Source organism: Oryzias latipes, chromosome 15 (assembly GCF_053564925.1).
Source record: "Oryzias latipes strain Hd-rR chromosome 15, Olatipes_Hd-rR_3.1".
NCBI classification, from domain to species: domain Eukaryota; kingdom Metazoa; phylum Chordata; class Actinopteri; order Beloniformes; family Adrianichthyidae; genus Oryzias; species Oryzias latipes.
In genome coordinates, this window is record NC_136251.1 from 20,749,534 (window position 1) to 20,765,066 (window position 15,533).

The 15,533-nt window shown below is 41.0% G+C and overlaps 1 protein-coding gene across 1 annotated transcript; it reads left to right on the forward strand.

Annotated features, from left to right (window-relative positions):
• The first annotated feature begins 821 nt into the window (after positions 1-821).
• klf5a (Kruppel like factor 5a) lies at positions 822-10,282 on the forward strand. The gene is made up of 4 exons (XM_011484372.4): positions 822-1,212; positions 2,004-3,099; positions 4,084-4,143; positions 8,029-10,282. Exons 1-4 carry the CDS (start codon positions 1,051-1,053, stop codon positions 8,205-8,207), a joined length of 1,497 nt encoding a protein of 498 aa, XP_011482674.1. The 5' UTR covers positions 822-1,050; the 3' UTR covers positions 8,208-10,282.
• Positions 10,283-15,533: the final 5,251 nt, after the last annotated feature.

Here is a 15,533-nt window from a genome sequence, read left to right on the forward strand (position 1 = left end):
TATTATTTCGGAGCACGTTCTTATTGGTGTCATATTAAACTCTTAGCGCATGGCTCCTAATACTTGTTTCATAAGCATAAAATTCCGAAACAAACCAACAAATTATAATAATTTTTTAAAGAGATATTTATAAAACAAACAAAACAATGAATGTAAAACAGGTTCCAATATAATCCACATCTTAACATTTGGACCAATTCAGCTAATACACTACTTATACACATTGGATTAAATGTGTCACTCAAATGTGCCTTTAGTGTAAAAGTTTGTGTTTTTATTTTTTTTTGTTTCTTATTATTTTGGCAACTCTGACACCCCACCAAATAAATTTAAAACAATAAATAAATAAAAGGGCAAAATGAGCTTTTAAGACCTTTCAAACTGAGCCACTGAAGGCCAAAACATTGAACACTATATAATTTTAAAGATGCTAATATTATTTATTTCAAAGTGTTTCTTACTATATACTTTAGAAAAACGCATTGGATAGTCTATTTATTTATTTATTTATTTATATTTTAATCAATGTAATTAATTAAAGTTACATTGTATTTGATTTAATGGTTGGGGTGGTGTAACATTTCCCCAGAATGTGTGTTGTTTGCAATGCAGTCCAGCACCAGTTGTTTAGATATTTATAGTCTGATGTTACGTTGGAATCTATCCCGGGTTAAAACAGGAGAAAAAGGAACATTTTGCCTTTTAGAAACAGGGAGAGTTGATCATCCAGTCCAGCACACGTAACTACACGCTCGTTAATTAGACGGGAAGAAGGGCGGTGGCCGGCGCGTGAATGATCAAAGCGTTTTTAAACGCTTTGTGGGCGGGGCTCATACTGTATTTACGCTGGACGGCTCCGCCCTGCAACAAGAGATAGAAAAGTGTCTGTAGGTCGGAGGAATGGAACAAGTGGAAGGAGATGCTGCCGACGGGCACACGTTAGTGATTCCGCCACGCGCACTCCGTCGCCGTCTCGCGCTGTAGCATCCATCCTCCATTCTGCGTAACAGGACGCGCGGTGGGTCATTCACGCTGCTGCGTCGGAGCTTCATGGCCGCAACACTCACGATGAGCGGCGGCGTGCTGGAGGACGCCTTCTACCCTCTGCAGAAGCCGTCCCTGCCGGCCGGATTCCCGCTGGAGGACTCGGCGTTGTTCGGCTTGGATTGCAAGATCCCCGAAATGGATAAGGCTGGACATGAGTACACGCAGGTAAACGTAGCCGAATTCACTTGTATTTTTTTGAATGGGCGTGGCATCTCGGTTTAGGTCCCTCGCTTTAAATATGGGCCTCGTTGCGGGATGTCAATCAGCGCGTTATTTTTGCGCTAATTTGGGGGAATCCGCGAGCAGCTGGAGGGCGGCCGAGCCCGCAGACGCGCTCGCCGCATGTTTGCTGTGCCAGTCAGCCAGTTGGCCAGCAGTTGTTGGTGCCCTCCTGGCTCACAGCGTCATACCGCGATGACGACAACTGACTCCGGACAGATTAGAAATGTCCCGGCAACTCGCTTCTCAGTTTGTGGAAAACTTGTACAGCAAAGGAGATCAGTATGGAACAGCTGGTGGGATCAGGAGCTTGAAATATCACCCCATCCCCAGACTGCTGCTGGCTGCTGCTGCTGCCGCCGCTGCTCTGCAGCGGACGGGGAGACTTGGGTGTTTCCCCATTCTCTTTCATCTTGCTGCTGCATGTCCTATTGCATCTCCATAACAGAAAGTTATTCTCATGATCTCTTTGTCTCATAGGCATCCACCGTCTCCTCATATTAGTAAATGCATGATCTTCTTGGAGTGTTGGCCTCACAGAGGGCAGGTTTTTGAGTTCAGCCTTGCAGCCAGAGAGGGAATGTTGCAGCCACCTATTGATGACTACTTGATAAATGTTTTAGTAATGACTGTTCTATCAAATGCCTAAGAATAGTTTAGTGGAAGCTAATGAGAGCCTCTTGAGGAAACAGCTTTTTCTTTTTTTTTTTTTTCAATTTTGCTTTTTTTCTCTTCAGGCAAAATGTGAGATGGACAGATACCTCTCCCCTCAGCCTCCCCCCTTCCCAGCTCACGGCGACACCCAGCAGAAGCTGAACAGAGACGGTACGCCATCCGTAGACCAGTTCTTTGCTGATGATCCCAGCGGGGCTCCCTACACCCTCAACATGAATCTTTACCTTCCTGACATCGCTTACCTGAGGATGGGTGTGAGTCAGCAGGTTCGCACCCCTCACCAGAACCACGCTGGGCTGGCGCAAATCAAAACAGAAGCCGCCCCTTCTTGCTTCTCCCCCAATCTACAGCCACTCTGCCCCAACGCTGCCCCTACTAGTGGCTGCAGAACATCCGGCCACAACGTTTCCATGGAAACCTCAACCATAAACATGACACTGACAGGTTTGCCAGACTTCACCAGTGTTTTCACCCAATCAAGAGGCAACCGGGGAGCGGATTCGGTGCCTGAAGTGTTTGTCAAACAGGAAATGCCGTCACAATTTGAGCAACATGGCCTCCATCATGACAACAGCAGCCCACTGTTCCAGCTCCTGAACTCTGGGTTGGATCATCAGAACAATGCCATGGAGGTCCATCATCATCATCATCAGCAGCAACAAATACAGCATAATTCCACCACGCCAGTTCACACACCTTTTCATGATCTGCCGGTTGCTTCCTCTACTTCCCAGCAAGAGCAGGCTGTCAAGCCTGCCTACCACAGCATGGCCAACGGGGTGTACTCGCAATCTCACACTCAAGTCCATCCTCATTTCCTGCAACAGCAGGTGCCGTACCTGCCGCCCTCCCCGCCAAGCTCGGAGCCAGGCAGCCCTGACAGGCAGAAGGAGCTCCTCCACACCATGTCTCCTCCACCCTCCTATGCCGCCACAATTGCCTCAAAGCTAGCAGGCAGTCCTCCTGGACTTGCACCCGGCACTGGACCCGGCAACCTGTCCATGTCCCTCGCTTTAGGTCCCAAGCAGGTCCAAGGGCCGCCTGCGGTGCTTAGCCCCCAAGTCCCCACAGAGTCCCCAATACAGAACCCTGTCCGCTACAACCGGAGGAACAATCCAGACTTGGAGAAGCGGCGGATTCACCACTGTGATTATCCAGGTTAGCCAAACACGCTGCCGCTGTGTATATGTTGATTGCTTCTCTAGGGGAGTACTTTTTTTTTTCTCTTTTCATTGTGGTCAGGTCAGTGTCCGGTCATGCAGGCAGGTCAGCTTCATGGCAGGCAGATTATTTTCAAAACCTTAACTCTTCTTTTTAAATGATATGTTGTTTTGAAGGAATTTGGGTGTTTCGGTCACCCTATTTCCTACATGCTCCACCCAAAGTATAGCATTATGAGATTGCAAATAGTTTGTCATAGTTTTTCCCTGAGCTGAGAGATCTAAAAGTATTTTGCATTTACTATTGCAACTTAAACGGTTGGGACACCTCAGTCTGCCTTCACGCTGCGGCTTCTAAATCATCACAGGAATGATTGTGGAATGAACCTTGTGTGCGGGGGTGTGTTAATTACATAGATCTTCTGCTTTAGTCATTTGATCTTTCTTCTTTTCCCACACACTAGCTGCATGCATACTTCAGATTGCTCATTCAGGTTAAGGTGCTTTGGGTTTTTTTATAACTGGCTCAAACACAAATATGAAAAACCCTCAAACTGTAGCTATATAATGTGCAGCTACTTGCAGGACATGTAATGTCAGTTAGCCTGTGGCAGCATGTAAAATAAGCTTAAGCAGAGCCCTCCGATGCGTGCTAGCACATGCCTAACTTCTTGAAGAGTTAGATGAAGCAAATCCATCATTTCCACAGGTCAGCATTTCACACAAGTGTCTGCTTCTTGCGTTGCTGCACTTGCTCGGCCCTTATTGTTCACTGAATTGTGTAATAAAATCTCGTCTGTAGGATCACGCTTGCCTCACAAAATCCCATCCTTTTCTGCACGACACACAAACGTTCATTCCAAAAGGCTTCTGCTCTTCATTAGTTTAAATTTCTCTCATACCACAGTGGGTTTTATTGGGTGAGTACATTTCTGACACATGCAGGTTATTTGGCCTAAGCTGTGTGTTTGTCTGTTGTCAGGCTGCAAGAAGGTCTACACCAAATCGTCCCACCTGAAAGCCCACCTCAGGACCCACACGGGTAAGATGTTCCTCAATCAGAAACTGATTTTTATTTTAATTATTTATGTTTTTAAAGAGACCCATCAAAAAAATGAAGCTGCCCCTTTGCACTCAGATTTCAGTGCCTGCCCTGGCACTGTGTTGCTAGGCAGAGTGTTGTGTTCTTGGCATGTGTGTGTAAATGTATCCTACCTCATTCCCATCCCCTGCCCAATATACTATTCCATCAAAACAGGTGGAAGTGACACACTTCTGCCAGGGGGATGACTCTCAGTATGTGATCAGTGCAAGACATGTGGTGCCATCTTTCTCAGAATTACCAGATCAGGAATTGTTTAAAGACATTCTTGCATGTGCACTCACTCCTCAATCATTCCTCCCAGTGTACACTTTTTCCTTTTTATACATCTCGTTTTTTTACATCTCGTTTTAACCAAGTTCCATTCCGATCATCTTTCTAATATATAAATAAAGTGGCCTTTTATTTATAAATATGCTGTTTTTAGCCAAATTTAAAATACCTTTTTCATTTTCTGCAGAGCTGTAAAAATTCATTAGAAACTTTGGCCAGTCTGTTGGCACAAAGTAAGCCCGCCTTCCTTTCCCATCATCCCTCTTTTTACATGTCTCCTGCTAACTTACAGCCCCCCCACAACCCCAACCTAACATTAATAGTGCAACAAAAATGGCGAGCAATATTGGAGCTATCCGGCTGTCCAGTTTTAAGCCAGATCCCAGCTCAGACGAGGAAAACAAAGATGCGCATGGATCTATTTTTCTCTGCAAGTGGATGCATCAGAATGGAGCCGAGCAGGGAGCTTGTGGCTTGCCATAGTAGCTTTTACGTCACACCCACAAGATTTTTCCAACAGCATTTTTTTGTCCAACTCTGATTCACAACAGTTTGAGTAACAAAACACTCAGAAACATACTTTTAAGCTTAATTTTTTAGTTATATATGTCCTCCATCATCAGAAAAACACTCAAAACATGATTTTCATCACAGTGGGTCTTCATCGCCCCTTTCCCACTTTTGCGTTCTGGTTTTCGAATGAGCAACGTCAACAAACAAGCGCTTAGGTGTTGGGTCCTACCTCGCCACAGCTAAGAAAATAACGCTTCTGTTGATATCTACACATTCCTCGCTCATCTGGAAGCCAAACGTACAAACTTTCTCTCAACAGGAATGGGTTTTACTTATAAATCTGTACGTCTTGTTCCGAACATGGCTTTCTGTGGGCGTGTGCGTTACAGTTCAGCATTAAGAACATGGCACAACAATTAGATCTGGCGTCATTCATGCTGCAGGCTGATTGTGGTTATTGCAGTTATTACAGACCACAAGATGAGAGCACAACACATAAATGGTTGTGCAGCAGCAGCTACATATCCTCTCAGCTTTTTTTTTTTTGTCAGTCTTGCTTTGTTATTTACATTTTGCCCCCCCCCCACACACACACACCATCAGTTCTTTTCATTCATCTAATCATCCTCTCCTCTGTTTTTGTGCTGTGTTTTAACCTTCAACCCTCCCTGCACCCCCTTCCCCCCATTTATTTCTATCTTTGTCTGTTACTCTTTCTACTTCTCTTATTCAGCTGCTTGAATGCACAGGGATACACACACATGCACAAGTGTGTACACGCACACTGCATTTCCTCACTCACACACCTGTCAGTAATCTGTATGAGATGATTCCTAATGCATTTGGGTCCCAGTGGGAGTTCCCACTCTAATCTCCATCAACATCCATTACCATGATTGTAAGTGTGTCAGTTTGTGTGTGTGTGTGAGGATGGGTGTGAGTGGATGTGTATTCATTTCTACCCCCCCCCCCCCCCTTTTCTTCTTCTCTCATATCAGCATCTTTTCATTGTCTCTCCTCATTGTGTTTCAGGTGTGTTTGTCTTTTATTTTGTCAACCTTAATTTTCTTTCACCTTTTATTTTGGTATTCCTGGCACCCCCCACAGAGCTTCCTGTTCATACAGTCGGTTCAAAACAACACAAACGATGAAAGAAAGAAACATTTTTTTCGTAATAATCGTGCATTACGTGTCACAAACCAGTCTTTTTCATTATTTTTTTGTAGCACAAGTATCACCATTGCTAAGAAAATGTGTACATCTTCAAATACTTCTAGTCATTTGAAAATATTTTGACTTTTATTTTTATGCCTAAAATATAGGACACCATCAGTGACGTAAATCCATTGAAAAACGTTCTGTCCTCATTTACACTACTTTCTTTTACTTGTTCCTTGCTCAAGGGCTTGTGTTGCTCTACCTCTCTGTAATTCCTTTTAGGTGTTCCATTAGATTCAAGTCAGGTCGCATACTTGGGCATGTTGTTGTTTCCCCTTTTTTTCTTTCTTTTCCAATGTGTAGGAACTTGTGTGGTTTGGCAGCGTGCGAGTCGCCTTGTAAAACCATCATTTTTATAAGGATCACATTTATCATTAGAACATAGAGAACTGTAATGTAACCAGTAGTGCTTTGACTCATGCTTCCCAATATCATCACACTCCCACTTCTGTGTTTCACTGTAATGAATTAGAGCTAAAGAGCAAAACCTGTTGGCCTTGTGTGACCCAGTAAGTACTCTTCAGGCTTGCTTTTACTTTGACAGTCAATGCAGTTTTGATTTTATCTTATGCAAATGTGCTCTGTTAGCATAGTGACTCGCATCGAAAACAAATAATCCTGAACTTCTACTAAGGACAAAAAAGTAAAGAAAAAAATAGTTAGCATAAAAGTTCCAGAATTTTGTCCAATTCTGATTTTTTTATTTTATTTTAACATTTAAGATAAAGGGTATAGCCCCCCATTTCCTCAAAGAGGTTAGTTTGAGTAGTTTTGCCACTAAACCAGCAGAATGAAGGAAGTTGATAAGATTTAAAAAGCGGAAACAGATCTGCAGGTGATGCCAAGCGTGCAGAATCCCTAATAGTTGCAGTTTGTCAAACTGCTTTTTTTACACTAACATAGAAGTACATCCTGTAGATATGGGAACCAAGCTTGACTATAAATCAATGGCAAAATATCAATTTGCAGACTTTCTTCAAACTTTTTTTTTTGTTTTTATACTTGTTGGGTCAAATGTACAATGAACAGCATTATCCTAGATAATTATGACTCTGGTTATGGCTCTGATTGCTGTCGTGTGTTTGACACCTAAACATTATTTTCCTTTATTAGTCACTTTTATCATTAAAATAAAAGGTATTTTTTGCATTTGAGCTCAACTGATGAAGAAATGTGTGCATTTTTCCTTGTGGTTGAAAGATTAGTCCAGAGAAAACACTTAAAGTGTATGAAAATCTAAATACTTCAAGTTGTTCACATTCTTTGCCTCAGAGGAAAATCTGAGTTTCATGTAGTTTTAAGCAAGATTCAACCCCCCTGTCTTGACCACAGAACACACTGGAGGCTGTGTCAGGCAGAGTGACCTGATGGATCAGATCTGCAGTAAACCACCTGCAGCGTTAAATACAAAGTGTCAGACAAACAGGCTAAACCATTCAGAGGCACGCCAGGAGCAAAAGCAGACAATACATACCTATTGCCGTGGGAAACTTGAACAGTGTTTGTGTTTGAGTGTTTAATGAATGCCTGTAAGTGACAACGGCATGACTTTATGTTCTGTTTGACAACAGAAGTTTTCAGTACAGCCTGCTTTCCCAGTTCCTCCACCCAGCTCTGTAAATCGCATAATTCAGGGAATTAACTTGCTTTCTTTAAAAAATCATTGTAATCGCTTTGTGTGAATTGACTCAGCCCCGCTCAGTTGCTAAGTATTGGTGATCATTAGATTATGTAAGACTTTCAGCTTTCCACGTGTGTTTTCTTTGCTCATCTTAAGCTGGCTGGTCTCGCTAAGACCTTCTTTTTTTTTTTTCTCTGCAGGTGAGAAGCCGTACCGCTGCACGTGGGACAGCTGCGACTGGCGTTTCGCTCGCTCCGATGAGCTGACCCGACACTACAGGAAACACACGGGCGCCAAACCCTTCCAGTGCGCCGTCTGCTCCCGCTCCTTCTCCCGATCTGACCACCTTGCCCTGCACATGAAGAGACACCAGAACTAGCACCATTTGCACACACTAAAGTCATCCCTGAACAAGCACTATCCTGACTCACGTCAAGCACTCACTCAGTCTCCCCAGCCACAATGTTGCAGAGTGGGTTTCATTGACAACACAGCTCCTCCTGGTGCTGCTACATTGTGCTCTCACACTATGATTGCTGAACAATATTTTGCAAACCAGAGTGGGACAATTAAAAAAAAAAAAGAGGAGGAAAGGGACCAGATCCTGATCCCACAATCTTCAAATAGTCTTGGTTTGGATTACTTTGGACAATTACAAAGAAGGCACATGATTAATAACAAAAAAGGTAGCTTCTAAATGCATTTCCAGTCTATGTGGACTCTTTTGTGTGACTGGAATGTAAGCATTTATACACCTTCATCAGTCATTGTTGTAACATAGATTATCTTCGAAACTAGCCAGACAAATTCCATGTTTACTTAATATTTGTGTGTTTCTATAACTGGAAAATCCAGATTTAAATTTGTTTTGTTTTTTTACTAAATCCTTAGGTTTGCACTAGAATCAATCATCTCTCAGCTTTTTTTATTTTATTTTTTTGAGCGTGCATCTCAAACACCACTGGAAAGTTCATGATTACTACAGAACTGGATCGCCAAACTGTTCAGATATAAAGATTTGAAGGTTTTTTATCATCTGGAGATGCGAAAAGTAGAGGGAAAATGGAGAATGTTGAAGTGTAGAGAGGGAGAATATTTTTTGATTTTACAGGGTAGAACTGCAAAGTCACAGAAAGACTTGGACGGATACTGAAGAGCAGCAATTAAGTGATGAATTATTTAGGTCGTCTTTTTGATGGATTTCCATCCACAGAAATGCTAGCAGGACCCATCTAAGTTAAGACAGAGTGGGCTGTACTTGATACACATGCTTGAATTAAGCCTTCAGAGTCATATTTCTGAACAAATGTTTTCACCCGGCGGTTTACTTCCTTTAAATGTTTTAACCAAAGTTTCATCTGAATCATCACCACCTTATTAAGTGCCTCCTTCTGTGGTTCATGTGTTTCTTTTCTGTGGTGAAAGAGCTGGGATTAGTGTTTTTTAGGCAATTTGAATCGCTCATGGTGCTGTTTTTTTTCTCCCTTTTTCTTTCAAATTAATCTCCGGATTTGACAGTAAAACAATAGTTTGAAGTTCATTGTAGTGCAACTTCTCAGCTCTGGCCACGTCCCAGACATCCAAGTGTTGTGTGAAACATTTGCATATAAGAAACAGTCTCTCCTTTCTCTTTGATTCTTTAAACAGCTAACTAGCATCTTGGCTCTATCAGTCAATCAAACATGGACCAGTGCTCTGTTAAAGGACAAGTTCACTTCTTTTACTTTTGTGCTAAATTTGAGCAAAAAACTCTTCTTTTCTTTTAACTTAAATACTAACATTTTCATGAAAAATACAAGTTCTCAACTTCTTTTTTATTTTGTAGCCTCAAAAGCATTATTTTTTATATAAATAAAACTATACACCTGTGTGCTAAAGCTGATCAAAATTTGAAGAAGGTGCTCACATCTCACCAGATGTGTTCATTGTATTGGGTCTTAATGTTATTTTGTACATAGAAAAACAATGGCGAATCTGTCCTTTAACGTATGTCTGAGTGTCCGTTTGATGGTGTGATTTGGCCTGCAACTATAACTGTATTTGTTCATTCACTGCAGGTAGCATACAAATAATATAGCACTGTAATGTATCATGGTAAATCTATTTATTTGATTGTGCAAATGTTGGGGTCGTATGAAATCAAAACACCTCCCCCTCCTCAAAGAAATATGCCTTAATGTAAATATATGCACTGTAAATATTTTTTTTTTTTATTTTTTTGTAAACAAAAGGGCAAAAAAAGGAAATAATGCCCTGCATCAAAGCATATTGGAGCATTTCCCCTCTTTGTTTTCTAGTCCAAATTCATTTTAATACTATTGTTTCATACACTGTCCTTCCAGCAACTTTTTTGTAGATTTTTTTTTTCCTTCATGGTAAACGTTCCAAAGACAAAAGTTGTTTTTCTTCAACTGAGTGAAGCGATTGCTAATAAAGTCAACTGACACCTGACAATGTGGTCTTTTTCTGAAATCAATGGAAGATAAGATCCCATCTTAAAATGTTCCTACACGTGGCAATGATACTAATGGGTGCTGCAGCTCATGTTCCCTCTGTAAATTTCACATCAAAGCACAGACATGCTGTGCAGATAGAAAGTGAGGAGCCTAAGGGACTTTAAAACATGTCTCATCAAGGACTAAATAAAACAAATGACGCATAACAGTGTTCATCTTTTAAAATCTAAAGCAAGGATCCTGTGCTTGCTCAGATCCTCTGTTCCTGGGATTTTCTGTGGTAGCTCTGACATATTTTGAAAGGTCAGAAGAAGCACAAGGAGATAAGACAGTGGGATGTGGAGGAGAGGTGAAGCACTCTCATCCAGGGCCTGTGAGTAACCTGCAGCACCCTTGCAGATCAACAAACAATAGTCCTTTGATATCCCAGCAAGAGACAACGGACAAGAAAATAAATCTGACCAACACTTGAGGACCGGAGGGGAATCCTACTGCATTGCAAAGCGTGTTCAAACATGCGCGCAGCACCATATGTTCTTGGTTTAAGCCATAAATGTAACCCAGGGTCTCTGTTGTAATCTACCTCAGATGTCAGAAAAGAGGGAGGCAAGAGAAGGGGAGCAAGTGAAAGAAGTGAAATGTAGAACAATCTAAACAAAAGAATCTCTGGGGGGACTCAATCAACCACTTCCGTCCTCCTACATCCCCTCTCCGTGTCCTCCTCCGCTGTTCTTATTTGATTTCATTTCTTTCCCCTTTCTCTTTGTCTTTCCATGCACCGTATCCCCCCTCTGCTTCACGGGGGGAAAGTGTTGCATGGAAGTCCAGGGGTGCAGCTCCGCAGGTCAGAGTGGAGGCTGTTCTCATAACCTGCTTCACTCCTCATCTTTTCTCCCCCTTTTAAATCTTTCACTCCTCCTCCTACAGCTTCATCTGTCAGAAGCCAACCAGACAATTCATGTCAATTCTACTTTCATTGTTTAAAACCCTTCACAAAGTTACGAGAATGAAACAGAATTTTTGGTATTTTTGGAGTCTCCAATATTAACAAGTAAATACATCAATTCATGGGATTGAAAACACCCACACAGTTGTGATGAGTGAGTGGGAGCTACCGGTTCATGTTTGGGATCAACTAAATTAATGTCACACATCTGGAAGAAGGCTCCTGCCTGCTCCACCCTCTGCTGTGCTGCGTTGGTGTGATTCCCAGTTTCCCTTTGTGTGTGTTTGTGTGTGTGCACATGTTGGTATAAAGTTTCCAGTGCACCTCTCTTGGAACAGACCACCCACTCAGAAGACCAATAGAGTGACCATGGGGGGAGACCAGATAGACACAGACGCACACTTGCACATGTGCAATGCCGTCCAAGATCAACTCTTCCCAATATTCTCAGAATAGAAAATGTTGTTATCAGAGATGGAAGAGATACCACAACAGCTGTCATGCTGACTCCAAGTTCAAGATAACATCAGGATCTGAGGAGGGTTTTCTGAGCAACATGCTACTCTGACTAAAAGAAGAAGTTGCCTCAGGTGAACTACTCAGCAGTTGGGAACCATGATTAATAGTTGAAAAATCAAGCTTTCATGTTCGATTTGTAAGAAATGACAGAGAACTACTTATACAGTAGAAGTCACTGCAGGTGAACTTCATTGTTTTCTTTTTTTGAGTGTCCTCTTCAGTTCTGGAACATCTGTGGGAAATGTGCTTTTTCAGATGGGCCATTCAAAGGGAAGACATATAAAGGCCACACTTTTGATGATTGCATGTAAGCACACACTCACCAGCTACTTTATTAGGTACACCTTGCTAGTACCGGGCTGGACCCCCTTTTGCTTTCAGAACTGCCTTAATCCTTTGTGGCATAGATTTAACAAGGTACTGGAAACATTCCTCTGAGAGTTTGGTCCACATTGACATGACAACATCACACAGTTGCTGCAGATTTATCGGCTGCACATCCATGATGCCAACCTTATGTTCCACCACATCTTAAAGGTGCTCTATTGGGTTGGGATCTGGTGACTGTGGGGACCATTTGAGTACTGTACAGTGAATTCATTGTCATGTTCAAGAAACCAGTCTGAGATGCTTCCAGCTTTGTGACAAAGCGTCTTATCCTGCTGGAAGTAGTCATTAGGATATGGGTACACTGTGGTCATAAAGGGATGGACATGGTCAGCAACAATACTTAGGTAGGCTGTGGCTTTGATTCCATGCAGGATGGATCCATGCTTTTATGTTGTTGATGCCGAATCTTGACCCTACCAACCAAATGTGGCAGCAGAAATGGAGACTCATCAGACCAGACAACATTTTTCCAACCTTCTATTGTCCAATTTTGGTGAGCCTGTGTGAATTCTAGCCCCAGTTTCGTGTTCTTGGCTGACAGGAGTGGCACCTGGTGTGGTCTTCTGGGCCTGCTGCCCATCTGCCTCTAGGTTGGACGTGTTATGCATTCAGAGATGCTTTTACTTAAGATGTAACCAGTGGTCATTTCAGTTACTGTTTGCCTTTCAAACCAGACTGGCCATTCTCTTCTGGCCTCTGACATCAACAAGGCATTTCTGCCACAGAACTCCCGCTCAGTGGATATTTTCTCTTTTAGACCCTTTTGAGACGTTTGTGCATGAAAATCCCAGTAGATCAGCAGTTTCTGAAATCATCAGGCCAGCCTGTCTGGCACCAACAACAATAACACTTTCAGAGTTACTTTTTCCCCATTCTGATGATCATTTTGAACTTCCCCAGTTGTCTACATGTCTACATGCCTAAATGGGTTGAGTTGCTGCCATGTGATTGGCTGATGGAAAATTTGCATTAACAAACGGTTGGTCAGGTGTGCCTAATAAAGTAAGCTAATGATTGTATGTTTTGGGGGGTAACATGGACACAGGTAGGACTATTGTAGGGTTTAAAAGATGTGACACACTGCACAATCAACGCACAACCAATTGTCTATTTGAATTTTTGTTAAAGAAATTTCTGTCAACCTTTTACAATCAAACTGTATTTTTTTCCTCTTCAACATGATTGACTTCAACATGATATCAATACGTTTCGGTTTGAACTAATTTCATTTCATTTATTCAGCAAATTAACCATGGGGCATGCCCATTTATGGGCAAAGAAAGGAGGCAAGCGTCCTGACTTTTTGTTAAAGTTGAAACAGAAAGCGGTAGATTTTTTTGAACTGAGGGAGTTTTTGACTTTTCCTGGTAATCCCCTTTGTAGGCTGAGATTAAGACCAGTCTGACAGGACTGGTAAATACATGGGAAAGGTGTGTGCTTTCTTTTACCCAAAACTGTTTTGGAACAAGGAACATATTGGTAATTAAAGCAAATTATTCAGTGCAAGGGTTCAAAGTTACTGTAAGGAAGCTCCGGTAGCTTTCCTCAATTTTCTGATTCCCATTTTCCCTCTCTATCCACTACTCTGTAATCATGTGAGTTCATGTGTGCGTGGGTGTCTTAGATCCTGAACAACCTGCTCGTACACCCAAGTTTGATCAGCCAACCAAAGACCTAAGCCTTGAGGTTCACTTTGCCTGCCATCAGGTTGTTTCTGCATGTTGTTGGAATCAAAACAGCCTACATCCAGCTGGTTGTGTGTCTTAGAAATCCTTTTTTCACCATGAAAAGAAGAAATCTTTAAACTTCATTGTGGACTCTGAATTATGCATTGTGGATAGCCCCTCTGCAATGCCAAGTAAACTCTAACCTAGTTTTAGTGGGAACAGACTGTGACTTCAGTCTGCCAGCAGCTAAATGTAATAGTTGGTTATTCATAATGTATTATTTTGGTTGAGTACTTTTAACTGTTGGGTCCCACTCTATATAGATTTTTATTTTGGCAGGATTTTGTGTACTTTTCTGTTAATAATCCTAATTTAATTGAAATAAATTGCTGCCAATGAATTGTCTGTTTTACTTGTGGTTTATTGAAGAAATTCCCGTTATGTTTTTAAACTAGTAAACAGCTCATTTTTTCTTCCACCTTTTTTCTTATTTTTTACTTTTATTTATTTATTTATGAAAAATTGGTGGTTCTAGAGTATTTGAATAATTCTTTTTCAGAGCACCAGAAAAATAGACATTGGAGGTGTCAAAATTCAGTAATCTTAATGTAAATTTTAATGCAATGTAATTGTATTGTAATCTGTTTCATGTGCCATTTTTTTCTTCTTCAGAAATTGCTGTGTCTTGGCCAGATCTCCCTTCCAAAAGAGGTTTTAATCTCAACGGGACCTACCTGGTTAAATAAAGGTTACATAAAATAATAAATTAATTAATTAAATAATTCAACCAAAAAGACAGAGCTGGCGATTACTTAAGAAAAAACACCTATGTCCCATTAATTTTTGTTTTCTTTTATAGTTAAATTGTGGTTTTATGACAGTTTTGAATGTAATGGTCATGCTCAAGTCATCCTGAGCCGGACTAAAGAACTAAAAAGAAAGTAAAAACGTCTTAAAGAAAAGAGGAAGAGTTCGAGAAAAAAGGAAAGAGCTGCATTTTCTGAGAGTGAATACAATCATTCCTTTTCACTATCTTTCTCTCATGTTTGCTTAAGTAGTCTTTTTTCCTCTAAGATCATTTAAACAAACAAAACAAAAAGACTACAGGTATTCATTATCACAAAACAACCAACCTTTATATCTCATGGTACATATGGACAATACCAAGTACCTCTGACTCCTTCCACAATATTTAGGGGAACATGTCAAGCCAGGATCTGAAGGGGTTTGAGAAGTTTACATCCTTACAGCATTTATGTTTGTAAAAAGCCAACAAAAAATGCCTTAACTAAAAAGAAGTTGCTTGTCTTTAATTCCTGGCATTAAAAAAAATGCATTCTAAATGTTGACCCCACCAAAACGGTTTCAACCCAAGCCTTTTTTCTTTGACAAATGTTAGAGGACATGGGATGTAAATAAATCAAAAAGTTGTGGTACCAAAGAGTCGTGCTTCCTAGAAAACCGTAAAACTTAGATAAATAGAAAAAGCTATAAATAAATAGGGCCCAAACATCTAATAATACTATTTTCAAAATCCCAAACTGGAAGATACTTACATATTTGTCTACATTTTATAGTTAGAATTTTTTATTTATTTATTCTGTTATTTATTCCGTTGTTTTTTAGGAAGTTGTCTCTGCCTAAAAAGTTAAATTTTGATGAAATTTGTTTGCATGCTTTTATGAAGAAGAAAAAAAAAGCAGAAAAATGAGATCACAATTTTACAA

Excerpts from the sequence above, each read along its gene's own strand:
- klf5a (XM_011484372.4), top strand. The coding sequence starts at position 1,051 with ATGGCCGCAACACTCACGATGAGCGGCGGCGTGCTGGAGGACGCCTTC. Across the intron at positions 1,213-2,003 it reads CTGGACATGAGTACACGCAG|GCAAAATGTGAGATGGACAG; the intron begins GTAAACGTAGCC and ends TTTTCTCTTCAG. Across the intron at positions 4,144-8,028 it reads CCACCTCAGGACCCACACGG|GTGAGAAGCCGTACCGCTGC; the intron begins GTAAGATGTTCC and ends TTTTCTCTGCAG.